The 19,190-nt window shown below is 39.5% G+C and overlaps 1 protein-coding gene across 3 annotated transcripts in view; it reads right to left on the bottom strand.

Annotated features, from left to right (window-relative positions):
* Positions 1–19,190, bottom strand: part of LOC127647414 (gastrula zinc finger protein XlCGF8.2DB-like) — a 113,641-nt gene that overhangs the window by 8,644 nt on the left and 85,807 nt on the right. The window contains exon 2 of one of the 3 annotated variants that reach the window (XM_052131631.1): positions 16,011–18,081. The exons of the other annotated variants lie outside the window; for them this stretch is intronic. Within the exon in view, the coding sequence (XP_051987591.1) occupies positions 17,021–18,081 (1,061 nt within the window). The 3' untranslated portion in view covers positions 16,011–17,020. Of the gene's footprint in view, positions 1–16,010; positions 18,082–19,190 lie in introns of those variants that run through there. 3 annotated transcript variants of the gene reach the window in all.

Genomic DNA, 19,190 nt, shown 5'->3' with positions numbered 1-19,190 from the left:
TAGACTGCATGGATGAATTTCCACTGCTGCCTATCACTCCTAGTAAGCCGCCAGTACCGAAGAAAATGATGTACACTGTCGGGTCTGAGCAAACCAACCCCAACACGTGGTCGGACAACATTGAAAGCATGGTCAGTGCCAATGCACTCAAAATTGAAGGACTTAAAAAGACAATTGACTTTGTGTGTGCAGAGATTAAGGAGGTAAAGAGTAAAGTGTGTACACTCGAGAAAAAAAATGGCAAAAGAATAAAAACGAGTAGACGCGTGTCAGCAAAGGGTCTCGGAGTTAGAAAGATACTCCAGGAGATGGAACCTTAGACTTTACGGAGTCGAAGAATCAGAAAAGGAAAACATACGAAAGAAGGCCATCGAAGTCTGTCAGGCTGTTCTGCCGGAGGAGAACAGGCTGGCTGACACTATCGACACCGTACATCGGCTCGGCACCAAGCGGCAGAATGACAACAAACCCAGAGGCATCATTATCCAGTTCATCGCACATGTCTGCAGAGATGCTATATGGAAAGCTGCCAAGACATCATCACACCTGCGCGACAACAATCTAAGATTTGCGGAGGATCTCTCTAAGGAAGACAGAGAACGAAGGAGCAAACTATGGCCAGTGATACAAAAAGTTCGAGAGGAGGGCAAATCAGCCTACTTCATTGGAGGTCGCGGATTTATCAGCGGGTCAGAAGTCCCCTTGCCCACCTGAGAAACAGTCTCACCTACTGCCTAATAACACAAGGACACCTACTGGTTTGATTTGCACTACATTCAGAGTTGATATTGTAATGTTATAGTTTCTGTTGTACTGTAACTTAAGATTATTTTTTAATTTTTTTGGCCGGGACTTTTTCCTTTCCACTTTACCGTTATTTTTTTTTATTTTTTTTATGTGAAGCAGCACTCGGTCCCCTTATTCAAATATATTTTTAACTAATTGGTTATTGATTACCTTTTAGTTTATTTTCTATCCTTGTTCATTAATAACTTTGTCTTTATCCATTGTTTCTTTAAATGCCAGGGGACTAAGACAGATTTGTAAAAGGAAAGCCTTATTTTTATTTGCCAAACAACTTCATACAGATTTTTGTTTTTTCCAAGAAAGCCATTCTACATCTGCTGATGTCAATTTTTGGAAATCTCAAATGTAATGATATTTGGTTCTCTCATGGCTCAGAGAGATCTGCTGGAGTAACCACACTTAAAAATACTTTCACTGGTGATGTGTTGCACTGTGACTGTGACTCCCTAGGACACTACATATGTCTTATAATTAGAAATAACAATATTTCTGTCATAATTATTAATCTTTACGGTTATAATAACAAACTTGAGAATGATAAGTTACTTGATTCAATAGAGGAAAGAATAACATTTTGGCTCACCAGATACCCAAACTCTCTTTTTAATTGGCGGAGACTTTAATATTGCTCTAGATAATGTTATTGACAGGTGGCCCCCTGGGCGGCCCTCCTCCCTCAGCACAAACCTTAAGACACTTATGGGAAAATGTAACATTGTGGATGTATGGAGAGAAAAGTTTCCTGATGAAAGATCCTTTACTTGGAGCAACAGGTCAGGATCCAGCCAGTCTCGTATTGATTTTTGGCTGTTATCTAATAACATTGATAAAGAAAAAATTACAGTAAATATCCTTGCCACACCCCTCACTGACCATAGAGCAATTCATATAAGCATCCAATTTAGTACATCTAATACAATCCATAGATCTTGCTACTGGAAATTAAACAATACCGTGTTAAAGCATGAAAAGGTTAAGACTGAAATTATTAAGTTAATTACTCTTTTTTACAACAAGGCTAAAAAGGAAAAATCCTACAACACTATCTGGGAACTACTTAAGTTTGAGTCAGGAAAATTCTTAAGACAGTATGGAACGTCTATTGCCAAAGCTAAAAGAGCAGAAGAGGAGGAAGTCATAAGTAAAATTTCCTCATTTTATCAGAGACCCCCCGAGGAAGCTTCAGAGGAGGATAAACTACTTCTTTTAGAACTCCAAAACAAATTAGACGTGTTATATCGACAAAAAGCAGAGGGAGCCTTTGTAAGGTCTAGGAAGAGATGACTTTTTCTGTCTTGAAAAATACCGATCCAAACCCAATTCCATCCATAATTTAAATATTAATGGGGTTGTTACTGATGACGCTAAATTAATTTCAGATTTTTGTTCAAAATTTTATAGCACTTTATACAGCTCAAAAAATAATAAAGAAGTTACATCTCAATATCTAAACTCAGTAAATAACGTAAGAAAGATTGATGTGGCAGACAAAGATTATTGTGACACCCCGCTTACAATAGCAGAGGTCACTGATTCGATTGCTCTATTAAAAAACAATAAATCCCCAGGCACTGACGGCTTAACTGCAGAATTTTATAAAGCGTTCTCAGATCACTTAGCTCCGAGCTAAGGGGATGTATCCTATCCTATTTACATATTTTGTTTGAAAATTGTTATGTATATGTTGATAAGTCACATGTGATTTGTATCCTTTTTTTGCAATAAAGATGACTTACATTTACATTTAGCAGACGCTTTTATCCAAAGCGACTTACAGTGCACTTATTACAGGGACAACCTGGAGTTAAGTGCCTTGCTCAAAGACACAATGGTGGTGGCTGTGGGGTTAGAACCTGTGACCTTCTGATTAAACCTTCTGACCTTCTGAAAAAAAAAGAAATGCAGATATAGGTCAGGAAGTGATTTTCTACATAGGCACTTCTGATTAACAGCCCTGTGCTTTAGCCACTACGCCACCACCACTCCATAAAAAAAAAAGAAATGCAGATATAGGTCAGGAAGTGATTTTCTACATAGGCACTATCACAAACTAGTACGGACTTTCCTCCATCTCGTCCATTCTGATTTTCACTTCCTGCCCACCGTTTCAATTTTGCGCGTCATAAGAATCACGTGAGTGCAAACAAGGTTTTTTTTTTTTTTGAAAATATCACAATTTACAAACAAACATGGCTGCATAAAATCCGTTCCTTCAGAATAGGATACAGAGAAATATAGCCAGAGGGAGCAGCTCTTAATACAAACATAGGAAATATATATGTAGTCTTAGTAACAAAAGTAAGGATGATGTATAAAAGGAAAGAGAAACATTCAAATAAATACATTCAAATAAATAAACGGTAGGAAATTATAACATAAGGGGAGAATATAGAGATGAATACATCAGCACAAGTCTGCCTCTGCATAAACAGGTCAACACCTACTTGATCATCGCCTCTTTGGCCCGCCCACGGGTTCGCAGTTAGAGCAGTGATAAAGAGTCAGCACAGCAGGGAGAAACACAGGGATTATTTGAGGAACAAGAGGTTTGAGATGCCTGCAAAGTTTACAAAACGTTGAGCAGTGCCAGGCTGTGGAAAAACAGACTCATTGCAATTTGATTCCTAATATCTACTTCAACTTGGTAAAATATCTTTAAAAAAACCCAACCATTTTCATTTCTTTCTTAATTTGTTTTTGTTTTGTGAACCATTGTTTTCCTTTATTTAGAAAAAAAGATCTGTCATTTGTGTGCATTACATTAGCCAAGCTACTAGTCAAGTCAATTTTATTTGTATAGCGCCTTTCACAACACACATCGTTTCAAAGCAGCTTTACAGAAGATCAGCATTAACAGACGATAAAACTGTTATGTCTATAATGTCGATGAATCATCATTGTGTAATTCGATAAAATACGATTGTTAATCGTGTTTAAAAATAAGTAATTAAATTATAATTGTATTAATAACCCCAGTGAGCAAGCTGAAGGCTGTGGCAAGGAACACAAAACTCCATAAGATGATGATTAATGGAGAAAAATAACCTTGGGAGAAACCAGACTCACTGTGGGGGCCAGTTCCCCTCTGGCTAACATCATGAATATAATGTCAATATTACTTATGTATAGTTAAAGTCATGGTTTAAAACTATTAAACTAAATGAGTGTTAAGGGTCAGTGTTTAAACATCGATTTTGTTTGAACTGTCTTTGAAGTCAATCCTGGATTAACTGCAGAAGTTCACATAGATGCAATTGTCCTTGTTAATTTGCTGATGAAGGCTTCTGTTGGCAATTGTTAGTCTATTACATTTCAAGAGTGTAGTCCATCATTAGACAAAGGAGATGCAGGCAGAGATCAGTGAGGTGCATCGCAGTTCAACAGGTAGGTCATTTCGGTGAGGTTCGGTGGGGTCTGTCCTAAATCCAAGTTTCAGGCAGTGGCATTTGAAGTATCCCATGCCTTATGGTTGGAGTTGGCATCAGTTCATCCCCACGAGTCCATTGTAATAGACTGACGAGATGTCTGGCTGGCACTGGCTGCATTTCAATTTACTGCAGAGTTATAGATTATGAGAAATGTTTCTGAGAAATAATGAGTAGAATTATTATAACCAAGGCTTCCAAGGATTCAGCGGAGTTAGCTCCAAATACCTCAGAAGTATACAGATTGGAAAAGAAATCTACAAAGGTTTTGTTAATTGCTGTGGGATCTGAAGTGACCTTGCCTTGACCGTAATATATTCTGTCAATAGAGGAAAGCTTTTTAAAACTTTTCAGTCTTAGAGCTATGTAGAGTCTACTTGGTCAATCTACTTGTTCGTAATAGAGATTCCTGGCCCCGTGAATCTGAAACATGGATAACTCATCATATTTACTCCTTACAAAAGCTAATTCCCTAGCCGTTTTATTAGAATACTGCCCTTCTGCACCGACTCAAGATTTAGGATAGTCTTCTCCAGGTCGGCTATATTCCTAAAGTGGGAGGAATTAACATAAGAAGCAAACAATATAGAATTACTGAGTATATAACACTTAGTGACCTCCAAAAGCGTTTGGGGGTTGTCAGCCATTGATTAATTAAACTGTAAAAATTCAGTTAGTCCTTCTCGGGGTTGATATGAGTAGGGAAGTATTAAAACTCCATTGCTTAGGTGCAGGAATAATAGGTAGAAAAATAAATGAGTAGAGTACTGGCCCATGATCGGATATAGTATTGGAAAAATATCAGTTTTGCAGATAAAAAATTAGGGGGAAACAAGCAGATAATCAATACGAGAATATACATTGTCTACTAGAAAAAAAAGTAAAGTATTTGGTATTAGGGTTTAACATACGGCATGTGTCCCACACATTCCATTCCCCAATAAAATGTTTCAATGCTACATTAGCAGGAGATGGAACAGTTGTGAATATGACCTGTCGAACATATTATCTACTACTGCTTTAAAATCCCCTCCCAATATAAAATGAATCCTCTTGACTTTCAGCTGTGTCACAGCTGTATCATCTAGAAAGTTTGGTTCAAATGGAGCAAATTTTCTATGCATTACTGTACAAAGCACGTAAGTAAACGGTCCTCTGTCAGGTCCACACCCTTTAATAGTAATATTGAATTTCCTTCTAACAACGATTAAGACGGATGCATTTTTTAGCATTCCTCAACTATTCTTTTATGAATATTTTAACAATAAAATGCCAAAATAATTTGTGTTCTGTATATATTTATAAAAAATTTTTTTATAAATATATACAGAACACAAATCAGCCACAACATTAAAAACACCTGCCTAATATTGTGTAGGTCCCCCTCGTGCTGCCAAATTAGCGCCAACCCGCATCTCAGATTAGCATTCTGAGATGACATTCTTCTCACCACAATTGTACAGTGTAGTTATCTGAGTTACCGTAAACTTTGTCAGTTCAAACCAGTCTGGTCATTCTCAAGGGATTTCAATTCACAGAACTCCCTTACTGGATGTTTTCGGCACAATTCTGAGTAAATTCTAGAAACTGTTGTTTGTGACAATCCCAGAAATACTCAAACCAGCCCATCTGACACCAACAATCAATCATCCTTCTGATTATCTAATCAGCCAATTGTGTGGCAGCAGTGCAGTGCATAAAATCATGCAGATACGGGTCAGGAGCTTCAGTTAATGTTCATATCAACAATCAGAATGGGAAAAAAAATGTGATCTCAGTGATTTTGAGCGTGGCTGGATCGTTGGTGCCAGATGGGCTGGTTTGAGTTTTTCTGTAACTGCTGATCTCCTGGGATTTTCCGATAACCACTCTGTACAATTGTGGTGAGAATATAATCTCAGAATGCTATTGAGATTCTGGTTGGCTCGGTTTTGGTGGCACGAGTGGGACGTACACAATATTAGGCAGGTGGTTTAAATGTTGTGGCTGATCGGTGTATATATATTTACACTACCGATCAAAACCTTTGAAACACTTGAATTAAATGATTCTCATGATCTGAAAAATCTTTTGACCTGAAGGTGTATATTTAAGTGTTTGAAATTAGCTTTGTAGACAAAAATATAATTCTGCTGACATATACATTTATTTCATTATAAAACTACAATTTAATTGTGGCAGCGGGGGCGTGGTCAAGCGCCCGTCCGGGAGAGAACGCGGTAAGGGCGCTTACACCTGAGCTAGATTGTGTCTAACACCTTTGTCTAATTTCACTAAGCCTGGGGAGAGCGGCATAAAAAGGCAGCAGCCACAGAGCCTCGAGGGAGAGTGTGACACATCAGTCCAGTGTTGGCGTGTTCTCTGAAGTTAGAGAACTTTGTGTTTACTGTGTTACTGAGAGTTTTGTTATTTGTGAAGCTGTGAGCACTGCTGTGTGTCAATTAAAGCCTTACCTCTGTTTTGGAAGCCCTGTTCCCATTGTCCTCCTTCCCTCCTTAAAGACAAGCTTTACATTAATAAAAAAAAAGTTTTTGAAATTGATGACTTGGATAAAGAAAAGGAGACAATAAGTGCCCAACATAGATGGGAACTCCTTCAATACTGTTTAAAAAGCATTCCAGTGTGATACCTCAAGGATTACTTGAGAAAATGTCAAGAGTACATGTCTGCAAATTCTAGTCAAAGGGGGAATCCTTTCAAGATGATCCAATATAACACAGTTTTGATCCATTTTGGATTATGTTTGGTAACAACATAATTCCCATAGTTCCATTTATGTTATTCCATAGTTATGATGACTTTACTATTATTCTAAAATGTGGAAAGTGTGTGTGTATATATATATATATTTAAATGCTTAGTTACCAAAAGTGTATTTGATCATTATAATGACCCGAGATATGTAATATTATTGTAATTTACTGAATATTTGCACTTTTATAAATACATTTTTTATGATTTCATATCTGTACAATATCTGTTTACAACCACAGGACATCTATTGCTAGGTTTATTACATAACAAATTAATGCAGTATTTATATAAATAAGTCTATCATGTCAATTTAAAAAAAGTTTAAGCAAGGAAGTAATGAATGCCTTATAATTTGTTGAATCATCTATTTGATAATTAAAAACAAAACATTAGAATATAACAAAATATATTCTACACTATTTTTGTCTTGAAAATATAGGCATTTTGCAGATCCATTTGTGTTAGATAACTAAAGACATGAGGAATTTAATAATGACTGGCAAAACACCCATGCATTTAAGGGTTAATTGAGTAAGGCGAGGCATGTCCGTAAACAATCTCTCTCTCCCGCACGACACCCTGCAGTCGACCTTTATACCTCGGAGGCTTGATTAGCCTAATACGGGACCGGGCAGGGGCTAAAATGTCATCAAAATGTTGGGGGGGACAATAAACATAACAATTCTCAAGAGCAATTTTTGAAGGGGACACCAAGGGGTTTTTTGTTGTTGCCCCGTTTGCATTTGTATTATTTTATTTCTTAAACAATTATTTTAAGAATATATCATTATATTATTTACAATACACATATTTTAATGGTATTTTAGGGGGGGACAACCCTCAGATGGGGGGTTCTGACCCCCCCGACCCCCCCCCGCGATTTCCGCCTATAGGACCGGTGTGTAGGATCACGACCCGGCACCGCCCTCCGCCCTGCCACAAGCACATTTCAAACACCTGACCTCTTCTGGAAACTGGTTCCAGCTACTGGTGGCATACATTTTGAGTGAATCATCTGTGTGCAGGGTCGGCGCCAGGACATACGGAACGAGGGGGCTTCGATGTGTCACTGGGGGGGCCTACCTCTCCCACCATCAATAATAATAATAATAATACACCCACTTTTAATAAAAAAAAACAACAACCATCATGCCACCATATACCCAACACGACGATAGAGAGCAACGCTACCTATAGCATTCTCATAAATAATAAGGACCAGCACTGGCTATATAATCAATCATATTAGTAACAAAGACAAAAAAGAAAAAACACATCCTACCTTTAGAAAAGCTGCAGTCGACGAGTGGAAGTGTTAAACTTTCTCAGAATGAGGTCTTTCCATTCGTTGCGTAGTTTCTTTGTAAGGTCCCGTCCAAATGCAAGTTGCACGAGCTGAGCCTTACAGGTGTGGTTCATTGCTCGTCTGTTGTCCGTGAAAACATTCTTGAGCACAGAAAATGAGTTCTCACACATAGCGGTTGAGGCCCCGAATGTGACAGCGAGTTTAAGTGCAGACAAAACACTAGGCATAGCTTCAAGTACTTTGTGATGTTCAGAGAGAAGTCTCCTAGTAGTAATCATCTGCTGGCTTTCCTCCGTTTTGATTCTGGAGATATATTGCTTTGCAACAATGCACTCAGTTTCCACAATGGTACAATTAATTAAATCCATGATGGGCTTTATGGACCTTACATCCAAAAAGGTCTCATTTTCTGGGTCAAGAGCAGCAAACTTTGAATTACTGTCAACCTCTGGTCAAGTAAACGTTTGAGTCTGTCACCTCTATATTGCAGGGCAACCGCAGGTTTACGGCAAAAGTTATAAAGTGTGTTGCATTTGCTGAAAAAATCTTGAATGGCTTGCTCAGCAGATAACGCATGCACGACAACTAAGTGCAGCTGGTGATTTAGGCAGTGTACGTAAGGTATCTCCCGGCCAACTTTTTCCTGCAGAAGTCACTGCACTCCACCATATTTCTCCGACATCACCGCGGCTCCAACGTACACTTGACTCAGAATCTTAGACGCATTCAAGCCTGCCTTGGACAGCTCTGAAAGTATCATGTTTTTGATGGTTTGTGCATCACCCGAATTTGCGATGGTCATCACAAGCAGTCATTCTGTAATTTCCAGTGTTTTTTCATTGAAGTAGTGAATTACAATGGAAATGTTTTCCATTCCAGTAGGGTCCCTGATTCAGTCTACTTTCACAGTAAACCATGAATCGCTGATTTCTTTCACTATTGCGTCAGTCACAATGCTGCTCATTACTGCAACGAGTTCATTTTGAATTTCATGGCTTGTGTAAGTAGCATTTTTTGGAATTGTTTTCACAATTTCAGCCAACTGGGGGTCCTTCCTGATGCTGAATTCCAGTAATGACATGAACAGTCCACTCCCACCTTCATCCATATGATCAAAGGCCTCAATTTTACCCCTCAGGGGTAATTGATTGGACACCAGAAACTCCACAACATCAATAAGAGAAGACATGTAGTATTGATTTCTCTGTATTTGTTCTGCTTTTTCTTTCCACATGTCAAATGTTCTTTGGACATTTCATGTCTGGTGAATCCTTTATTTGTTTCCACGGCATGTTTCCAGTCATGGAAGCCTTTGGTTGTAAATGCTGGGTCAAGCCTAGTCCCGCACTGCGGCTGCCCGATCGAGATCTGCATAGCACATCTAACGCAAAATTTTCTGCAAGGGTAGCAGAAGGCCGGATCTGCTTTAACCGAATACTCGAGCCAATCTATTTTCTGAAACCACACGTGTAAAAATTATCTCTTTCTGGTGCCAAATAAGCATGTGGGATACGAACTTAATCTGACTTGCAAAGGCCCATCCTTTCCCAAATCATCTGGGCAAGTGTCATCATCATGATTGGAAGCAGTAGCTCGTCTGCAGTCGCTGGGCTGGGGCCCTGTCACTGGCGTGTCGACATCACTGGTGGTGCTAGTGCTAGTCATGACAGTTTTCACTGTTGTCAATGTGGTGGTAAAAAAATTTCCTTAAATCCATTATTGCTTGAATGATCAAGCACGTTAAGTGTTTTAGACGAATACAGATTATGAATAAAGAGTAGAAGTTGACTGAAAAAAATACTTAAAGAGCAACATGCAGGTTGAATTTATAACTGAATTAATACTTTATATTGTCTGCAGAGGTCTTTTAAAAACACATATGTAGAAATTACTAATGAAATCTCATTTGATGTAGAGATTTTGATGAAAATGTGCTAGGCTCTGGAATACGCCTTTCCCGCTATCAACGCGTCATATGACGTAGGGCGAGGCAAACAAAAGAGCTCGTGGTCAGCTCTCTCATTGTTGGGTGTTGATGTAGTTAGAGCAGTAGTGAGAGACAGAAAGTTTTAGATCGAGTTTTAGAGAAGCCATAATGGTAAATTATTGTGTTTGTGCTGGTTGCACGAATTCCAGCCTGTCAGGACATCGTGTCCATCATTTTCCTTCTAGAAAAAACAAGGCTTTTCGGTCTTGAGTGTGTTTTGTGCAGGTGAAGAGAGCAGACTTCACTGCCGCGTCTGTTACCACACACTCGGTCGTTTGTGGCGCACATTTCACTCCGGAGAATTATCGACCTGGAGATTTGTTGGAGTCTCGGATGGGATTTCGGAGTAAGGACCACGTGAGGCTGATTACTGATGCTGTTCCCTCGGTGCACTCGATGGAATCAAGTCCACCGTCAAAGTGTACACCGGATTTTGGCGCGGGCTGGACTGGAGGACAAAGTGCTAACGTTAGCAGACATTCTGTGCAACGAAAACGAGGACTTAGCAGAGTCTTACTTTTAATTATTTTAACTCTTAATTTGCTCATAATTATAGGCCTGTGGGCCATCATAGGCATGTTCGTCCACACCGGAGAACTCGGTTTCTTCATTCGCATCCATTGTAACCTGAGCTTGAACTTGACCAGACTCCTCAGCCCATCGTCACTTCCGGTTAGTGCTTTATAGACGCGGAAGTTATTTTATCACAATTTATCTCAAAATATCGTTAATGGCTAAATATATATTACTCCAGTTCAGAACATCTAGTTGTTTTATCATCAACATACACTATGCTATATAGGGGTGTCCAACCTGCATGTTGCTCTTTAACGTCATGACGTACAGTCATAATCAACCAATTACATACAAGCTGCTAGTGATGTAATTTAGTTAATCGCCTGGTAAATAGTTAATCATGGTAAAACTAAATTAATTTACAAAATAGTTTTATATATATATATATATATACACTCACCTAAAGGATTATTAGGAACACCATACTAATACTGTGTTTGACCCCCTTTCGCCTTCAGAACTGCCTTAATTCTACGTGGCATTGATTCAACAAGGTGCTGAAAGCATTCTTTAGAAATGTTGGCCCATATTGATAGGACAGCATCTTGCAGTTGATGGAGATTTGTGGGATGCTCATCCAGGGCATGAAGCTCCCGTTCCACCACATCCCAAAGATGCTCTATTGGGTTGAGATCTGGTGACTGTGGGGGCCATTTTAGTACAGTGAACTCATTGTCATGTTAAAGAAACCAATTTGAAATGATTCGAGCTTTGTGACATGGTGGAAGTAGCCATCAGAGGATGGGTACATAGTGGCCATAAAGGGATGGACATGGTCAGAAACAATGCTCAGGTAGGCCGTGTCATTTAAACGATGCCCAATTGGCACTAAGGGGCCTAAAGTGTGCCAAGAAAACATCCCCCACACCATTACACCACCACCACCAGCCTGCACAGTGGTAACAAGGCATGATGGATCCATTTTCTCATTCTGTTTACGCCAAATTCTGACTCTACCATCTGAATGTCTCAACAGAAATCGAGACTCATCAGACCAGGCAACATTTTTCCAGTCTTCAACTGTCCAATTTTGGTGAGCTCTTGCAAATTGTAGCCTCTTTTTCCTATTTGTAGTGGAGATGAGTGGTACCCGGTGGGGTCTTCTGCTGTTGTAGCCCATCCGCCTCAAGGTTGTGTGTGTTGTGGCTTCACAAATGCTTTGCTGCATACCTCGGTTGTAACGAGTGGTTATTTCAGGCAAAGTTGCTCTCCTATCAGCTTGAATCAGTCGGCCCATTCTCCTCTGACCTCTAGCATCAAACAAGGCATTTTCGCCCACAGGACTGCCGCATACTGGATGTTTTTCCCTTTTCACATCATTCTTTGTAAACCCTAGAAATGGTTGTGCATGAAAATCCCAGTAACTGAGCAGATTGTGAAATAGTCAGACCGGCCCGTCTGGCACCAACAACCATGCCACGCCCAAAATTGCTTAAATCATCTTTCTTTCCCATTCTGACATTCAGTTTGGAGTTCAGGAGATTGTCTTGACCAGGACCACATCCCTAAATGCATTGAAGCAACTGCCATGTGATTGGTTGATTAGATAATTGCATTAATGAGAAACTGAACAGGTGTTCCTAATAATCCTTTAGGTGAGTGTATATATATATGTAGTTAATTATATGTCAGGAATAAGAGGGCACAGTGGTAGCGTGCCTGTTGCTGAGTCTCAGGGGCTGAAATCGCGTTCCGAGGCAGGGTGGTGTGCTGACCAGAGGTGAGGGGGCACAGTGACCTAGGTGGCTGGGCCAGTTCCCCTGGGGCCCCCTAGTGGCACCAACCCTGCCTGTGTGTCTAATTGACTTGAAACTAATGATCTGAGAGGTCTGATAGGTTTATATTCAACAAGCATATCTGTAATGTATTTAGGTTCTTGGCCTTTGTAGGCCAGTGTAAAGATCTAAGGACTGGAGTAACTTGCTCAGAATTGTTTGTTCGGGTAAGAATCCTGGCAGCAGCATTCTGAATGAGCTGCATGTGTCTAATGGCCTTTTTGGGAAGGCCGGTGAGAAGTCCATTGCAGTAGTCCACCCTACTGGTGATGAATGCATGAACTAGTTTCTCTAAATATTGAATGGATACAAAACATCTAATTCTCACTTTATTTTTAGATGATAGTAGGCTGATTTGGTTATTGCTTTGATGTGACTCCTGAAACTAAGTTCTGACTCTAAAATGACACCAAGATTGTTTGATTTTTTGTCTTACCCTTGGAGTCAAGGTATGTTTTCACTTTGGGAATTTCGCCTTTGTTACCAAATTCAGTGACCTCTGTTTTGTCGTTGTTTAACTGAAGGAAGTTTCTGCACATCTAACTGTTAATTTCATCAATGCACTGGCACAGAGATTCTACGGGGCTGTAGTCATTTGGTGAAAGGACTAAGTAGATTTGAGAGTCATCTGCATAGCTATAGTACACAATTTGGTTCTTTTATATTATTTGGCCTAGTGGGAGAATATACAGGTTGAACAGGAGCAGTGCAAGAATTGAGCCATGTGGGATTCTACACATCATGGATGTCCATTTAGACTTATAGTTGCCTATGTTCACATAATAACCCCTCCCTTCTAGATAAGACCTGAACCAGCTGAGGATGGTCCAAGAGAGCCCTACCCAGTTTTTCAATCTGTCTATGAGAACGTTGTGGTCAACAATGTCAAAAGCACCACTAAGATCTAGTAATACTATCTGTTTTTCTAGAAATACCATCTGTTTTAAGGTTGGAGAGTTTTTCTTTTAGTACAATACTTGGATATTCAAAAGTCAAGTAATCACCAAGTGACACTTGCTTGCACTGAAAGTCATCTTTAAATATTGCAGCAAATCCTCCACCTCTCCTAACAGCTCTGCAGACACTCATAAAAATAAAGATTGGAGGATTTGATTCATTGAGGACCATTGCAGTGCAGCTGTTATCTAACCAAGATTAATTTAAAAACCAAAAATCTAGTTCGTTTGTGGTGATGAGGTCATTGACTAAAATCACTTTGTATACAAGTGCTAACTTGTCAGTATCTGTTTTTGGCCCCACAGCAGTCTCGGATTTACGTCTAATGGGCAACAGATTAGACGTCTTAAGAAGGCCTTAGTCTTTCTATCACTTAACATAACATATAAACAGTAGATAAAGCAAGGACCTGACACATATCACTGAGATCTGTTATCAGTAGTTTGTTGTTCACTGAGTGCAAAAGAAAGATGATGTGTTCCCTGGCAGCGGCCGGAGAGCTCTCTCTGAGGGAGGTGGAGGGTGAGCTGGACCCGCAGGCTTTGGTGGTAGAGGGGCCCGCAGTTTTTTAGCTGGTATCTGGGGGCTCGCAGCAATGGAGTGGGAGAGCTTTCTTCCAGCATGCAGTAGTTCCTCCGAGAGCCTCAGAAGTGGGGATGTTTGCGAGAGTGAGAACATGTGTGGTGAGAGAGCCTTTGGCTCTGGTGTTTCTGGAGACTGAAGTATGTTATCTCCTGTATATTGGAAGGTATCTTGGAGCAGTTCGATGTCACCACAGTCCAACTGTATTATGCTCTGTGTGTGGGGCTCAGCCTGGATTGTGTCCCAGAGCAGTGAATGTTGTGGCTTTCCTTATTCATTCACATTCATTAGGGGTTCAAATCTATTTTCAATATGTATCAGGGGTAGAAGAATACCAGTATTGGCAAGTCGGGTCGCCATATCTAGGGAGAATGATGTTAATTCTGCAATATTTGATACTCATTACAGTCTGATGTCTCGAGCAGCTTTGGGTCAAGCTCCCTGTTAATGACATCAGTTTGTGCTCTCACTTTCACCAGTTAATTTTGGCACCTGTACTGCTGGTTTATCTAGGCTCAGTATTCAGTAGTCGTTACAGTTAAAAAACACTTAAATATTTATATTTTTTGCACCAAAAACTATCTTGTCGCTTAAGACCGCTGGAGTCGTTTTGGATGCTGTCTGTTCTTTTTGGAGCTTCAAAATTCAGAATCACATTCCACTTGAGATATTTTTCTTAAAATGTGTTCTGCTGAAGAAAGAAAGCCATACACATCTGAGATGGCATGGGTGAGCAAATGATGAGATAATTGTAACTTTTGGGTGAACTAACCCTTTAAGGTCTATCCATCATGATTAGTGATTGTGTCACATTGTACTTGGATTTGTTTTTTGTGAGCGTAAACAGCAAAAGCTTGGAAATTTGGACCTTAATTAACTTCAATGGGTATAAAAACATTTATGAAAATATCTTTGTGCACCGCAGAAGAAAGTCACACAGTTTGAGATGGCATAAGTTTAAGGACGTTTTCACACCTGGCTTGTTTGGAGCATTTGTTTCAGAAAGTGGTGTGTTTTCTCCCTTAGTTTTGTTCATTTAGGCATTTATGAACACAGCAATCGCACTTGGATCCGCACTAAAACAATCGGTCCGAGACCTCCAGAATGAGGTCGTCTTGGGCCGATTGCAAACTAACTATTGAGAGGTTTGCTTGTGGAGAGAATGCAATCGGACCAACGACCAAAACACTATCCCTATAAAACCATGAACATACCTGGTGGGTCTTTGGAGAAGAAATCTGTAGGTCAGCACGTCACTGTTGTAGCGATTTGCTACATGTGATTGGTTTGTTTTCGGAATCTGCTTGCATTCAATCCACCAATTTTTGTAGGGGAATATATGTAGAGAATTATAAATAATTCCTTTTGGAATTGTCTGCGTTTCTACACCAAAATATGTAGGATAAATGACAAATGATCAGATTAGAAATCTGACTAAAAATTCTCCACTATTAAATATGTAACACAACAGGCTCACAATTTATATGTCAATAATTTAGCTCAAGAAGGAAATTATGATTAATTCACAAGAATTAATGTTAATGTCTTCTCAACCTGTGGCCTGCGTGGAGTTGATGTGACAAATCTGACAACTCTTTAGAGTAATAATATTCCCATGGCCATATATATGTACAGTATATATTTACATTAAAGTAAAGAGAATTATCCAAAATATACCAGTCAATTTCTCTTCAAACAAACAAACAAACAAACAAACTAACATAAAACTAAACTAACACACAGACAAACATGAACACAGGTTAATGAATCAGTTTTGACAGAGAATGAACGAAATAATCTGTAACAGAATAATTAACTTTATGGAGACTATAGACCTCGCATCAATGCTTAATTTAGTACACCATGATTTAAGATCAGGTTCCTCAAATTATATTAAAGAAACACCAGCACTTTCAGAAAAAGTTTGGAGGTACTTGTACTTGTGTTACATTGTTTGGCATTGAAATCAATGTCCTTTTGTCTTGTGGAAGTTTTGTTTAGTTCGATGGTCTTGAAGTTCCGATGAAGCTGGAGTGTGGTTTTCGGTAGAAATCGATTATGCAGGCTGGATTGATGATGGAAAGACTAGCAGAGTCAAAGAGATGTCTGCAGAAGAAGTTTGCAACTTCTACATTCTAGAGACTCCACGGACTTGGAGAAAGTGCATTCCTGAAGAGAGGGGCCGTGCCTCTTGTCCTTTTCCCGAGGAGAACGCAGTTTATTCGCTGTGGGGAGTTTTGTTGAAGTTGGCTGCAGCCCAAAGTTGTCTTGAGCCAATCAGAAGTGTCTTTGGCTATGTCAAATGGTCATCCATTCTCAGGGTGATTTATGAGCATTGTTCTTAAGTCTTTCCAGTCTCCCACTCGAAATAGGGCAATGTTTAATCATGCATTTTAATATCATAATTACGCCTAGGCAGTGGTTTCCAACCCTGTTCCTGAAGGCCCAAAACTAATCATTTTGGATATCTCCCTAATCAAAAACACCTGATTCAACTCATCAGCTCGTTAGTGGAGACTCCTGAATTGAGAGACCTGAATAGGGTGTGTCTGAAAAGGCTGTTATACAAGCTGTACTCACTACTTTACATTGTAGCAAAGTGTAATTTCTTCAGTGTTGTCACATGAAAAGATATAATCAGATATCTACATAAATTAAGGGCTAATTTGTCTGTGAAACTGTTTCCACAATGATGGCATTCAAAAGGCTTCTCTCCAGTGTGAATTCTCATGTGCACATTAAGGGTTTCTTTAGATGTGAAACTCTTACCACACTGAATGTGAAAGGTTTCTCTCCGGTGTGAATTAACATGTCTTCTAAGGCCAAATTTGTCTATGTAACCTTTTCCACACTAAGGACAAGTGAAAGGCCTCTCTTCAGTGTGAATTTGAATGTGATTTTTAAGATTTGCTTTACGTGTGAAACTCTTTCCACACTGAGGACATGTGAACGTGCTCTCTCCAGTGTGAATTATCATGTGTACATTAAGGGATCCTTTACGTGTGAAACTATTACCACACTGAATGCATGTGAAAGGTTTCTCTCCAGTGTGAAATAGCATGTGTCTTTTAAGGCCTAATTTGTCTATGTAACCTTTTCCACACTGAGGGCAAGTGTAAGGCCTCTCTCCAGTGTGAGTTTTCAAGTGCTTTTTAAGATTAGCTTTATTTACGAAACTCTTCCCACACTGAGGGCATGTGACAGTGCTCTCTCCAGTGTGAATTCTTGTGTGCACATTAAGGTATCCTTTACGTGTGAAACTCTTACCACACTGAAGGCATGTGAAAGGCTTCTCTCCAGAGTGAAATAGCATGTGTCTTTTAAGGCCTAATTTGTCTATGTAGCCTTTTCCACACTGGGGGCAAGTGAAAGGTTTCTCTCCAGTGTGAGTTTTCATGTGCTTGTTAAGATTTGCTTCACGTGTGAACCTCTTTCCACACTGAGGACATGTGAACATGCTCTTTGCAGTGTGAATTATCATGTGTACATTAAGAGATCCTTTACGTGTGAAACCCTCTCCACACTGATGGCATGTGAAAGGTTTCTCTCCAGTGTGAATTTTGATGTGTTTCTGAAGACTATCTTTCAGTGTGAAACTCTTTTCGCACTGATGACATGAGAAAGGTTTTTCTCCAGTGTGAATCCTCATGTGGTATTTAAGACTTTCTTTCCGTGTGAAACTCCTTCCACACTGAGTGCAGGTGAAGGAATTTTTGGCTTGAGTTTTTTGTGATGAATTCAGCTCAGTCTGTGAGCAACTAAAAGATTTTTCTCCAGTAATGAAATGATGAGGATGCTGATGTTCCTCCTTCACTTCATTCAGTTCTTGACTTTCTTCCTTCACTTCAATCAGTTCTTGAATTTCCTCCTTCACTTCTATCGGTTCTTGATTTTCTGGTCTATTCATCAAGTCTAAAAAGAAAACATCAATGAAAAACAATTAATGTGACCTTCAATGTAATAAAAAAAAATCTACAGGGGTGAAGTATCAATTTTTATATAATATTTGTCAAATTTAATTGCACTTTTTAGGTGCAATTTTGTCAGAGATCGCAACTGCGATCTGTTTAATATTCAACATCTCATGTTGCTGACACATGTGCAGTATCAAGAGAGTGGACAAACCAATTGTACGACCCACACAGTGATAGGGGTTCCATCTCATGCTGGCTGGCAGAGGCCGACGTTGACAGATCACAACAGGGTATTTCCTGCATTAACATTTTTTTTGGTGGCTGCCCAAGCAAAATTTCGGGCCACCAAAGCAAATTAAATGAAATCCAAATTCATGCTTTGGCGCTTTTTTAGAGCAAAATATGCATCTCACGTGGAACATGGATGGGCGCAGGGTGATTGAAGACTGGTTTTGCGCAATCCACCAGGAATCACACACGTGATACACTGCTCGATCCTACTGTATCTTTGAAGCACGCAGGTGCGCGCGTCAACCAGGCTTCCCTTGATTTTTCAACTCTGGTGACAGGATAGCGCAGACCGGATCACAAGTGCGATTAAACTGGGATTCTCTTAATATAGTGGCACAGATGACTTTAAAGATCTATGGATAAATTCAACCATGCCAAACGACTGAACTGACATTCTGAACAGCACTGATGAAGGAAAGAGAAAACACCTGCACTGCATCAATTACAAGAGTTTAGGGCTACAACTAACGATTACAGTTCATCTGGAAATTATTCACAGCGCTTCACTTTTTCCACATTTTGTTATGTTACAGCCTTATTCCAAAATTGATTCAATTAATTATTTTCCTAAAAATTCTACAAGCAATACCCCATAATGACAACGTGAAAGAAGTTTGTTTGAAATCTTTGCAAATGTATTAAAAATAAATAACGAATAAAATCACATGTGCATAAGTATTCACAGCATTTGCTCAATACTTTGTTGAAGCACCTTTGGCACCAATTACAGCCTCAAGTTTTTTTTGTGTATGATGCTACAAGCTTGGCACACCTATTTTTGGGCAGTTTCTCCCATTCTTCTTTGCTGGACCTCTC

This window comes from Xyrauchen texanus, chromosome 8 (genome assembly GCF_025860055.1).
Source record: "Xyrauchen texanus isolate HMW12.3.18 chromosome 8, RBS_HiC_50CHRs, whole genome shotgun sequence".
Lineage (NCBI taxonomy): Eukaryota > Metazoa > Chordata > Actinopteri > Cypriniformes > Catostomidae > Xyrauchen > Xyrauchen texanus.
Note: the sequence above shows the minus strand (reverse complement) of the source record. Positions and strands in the feature narration are given on the sequence as shown.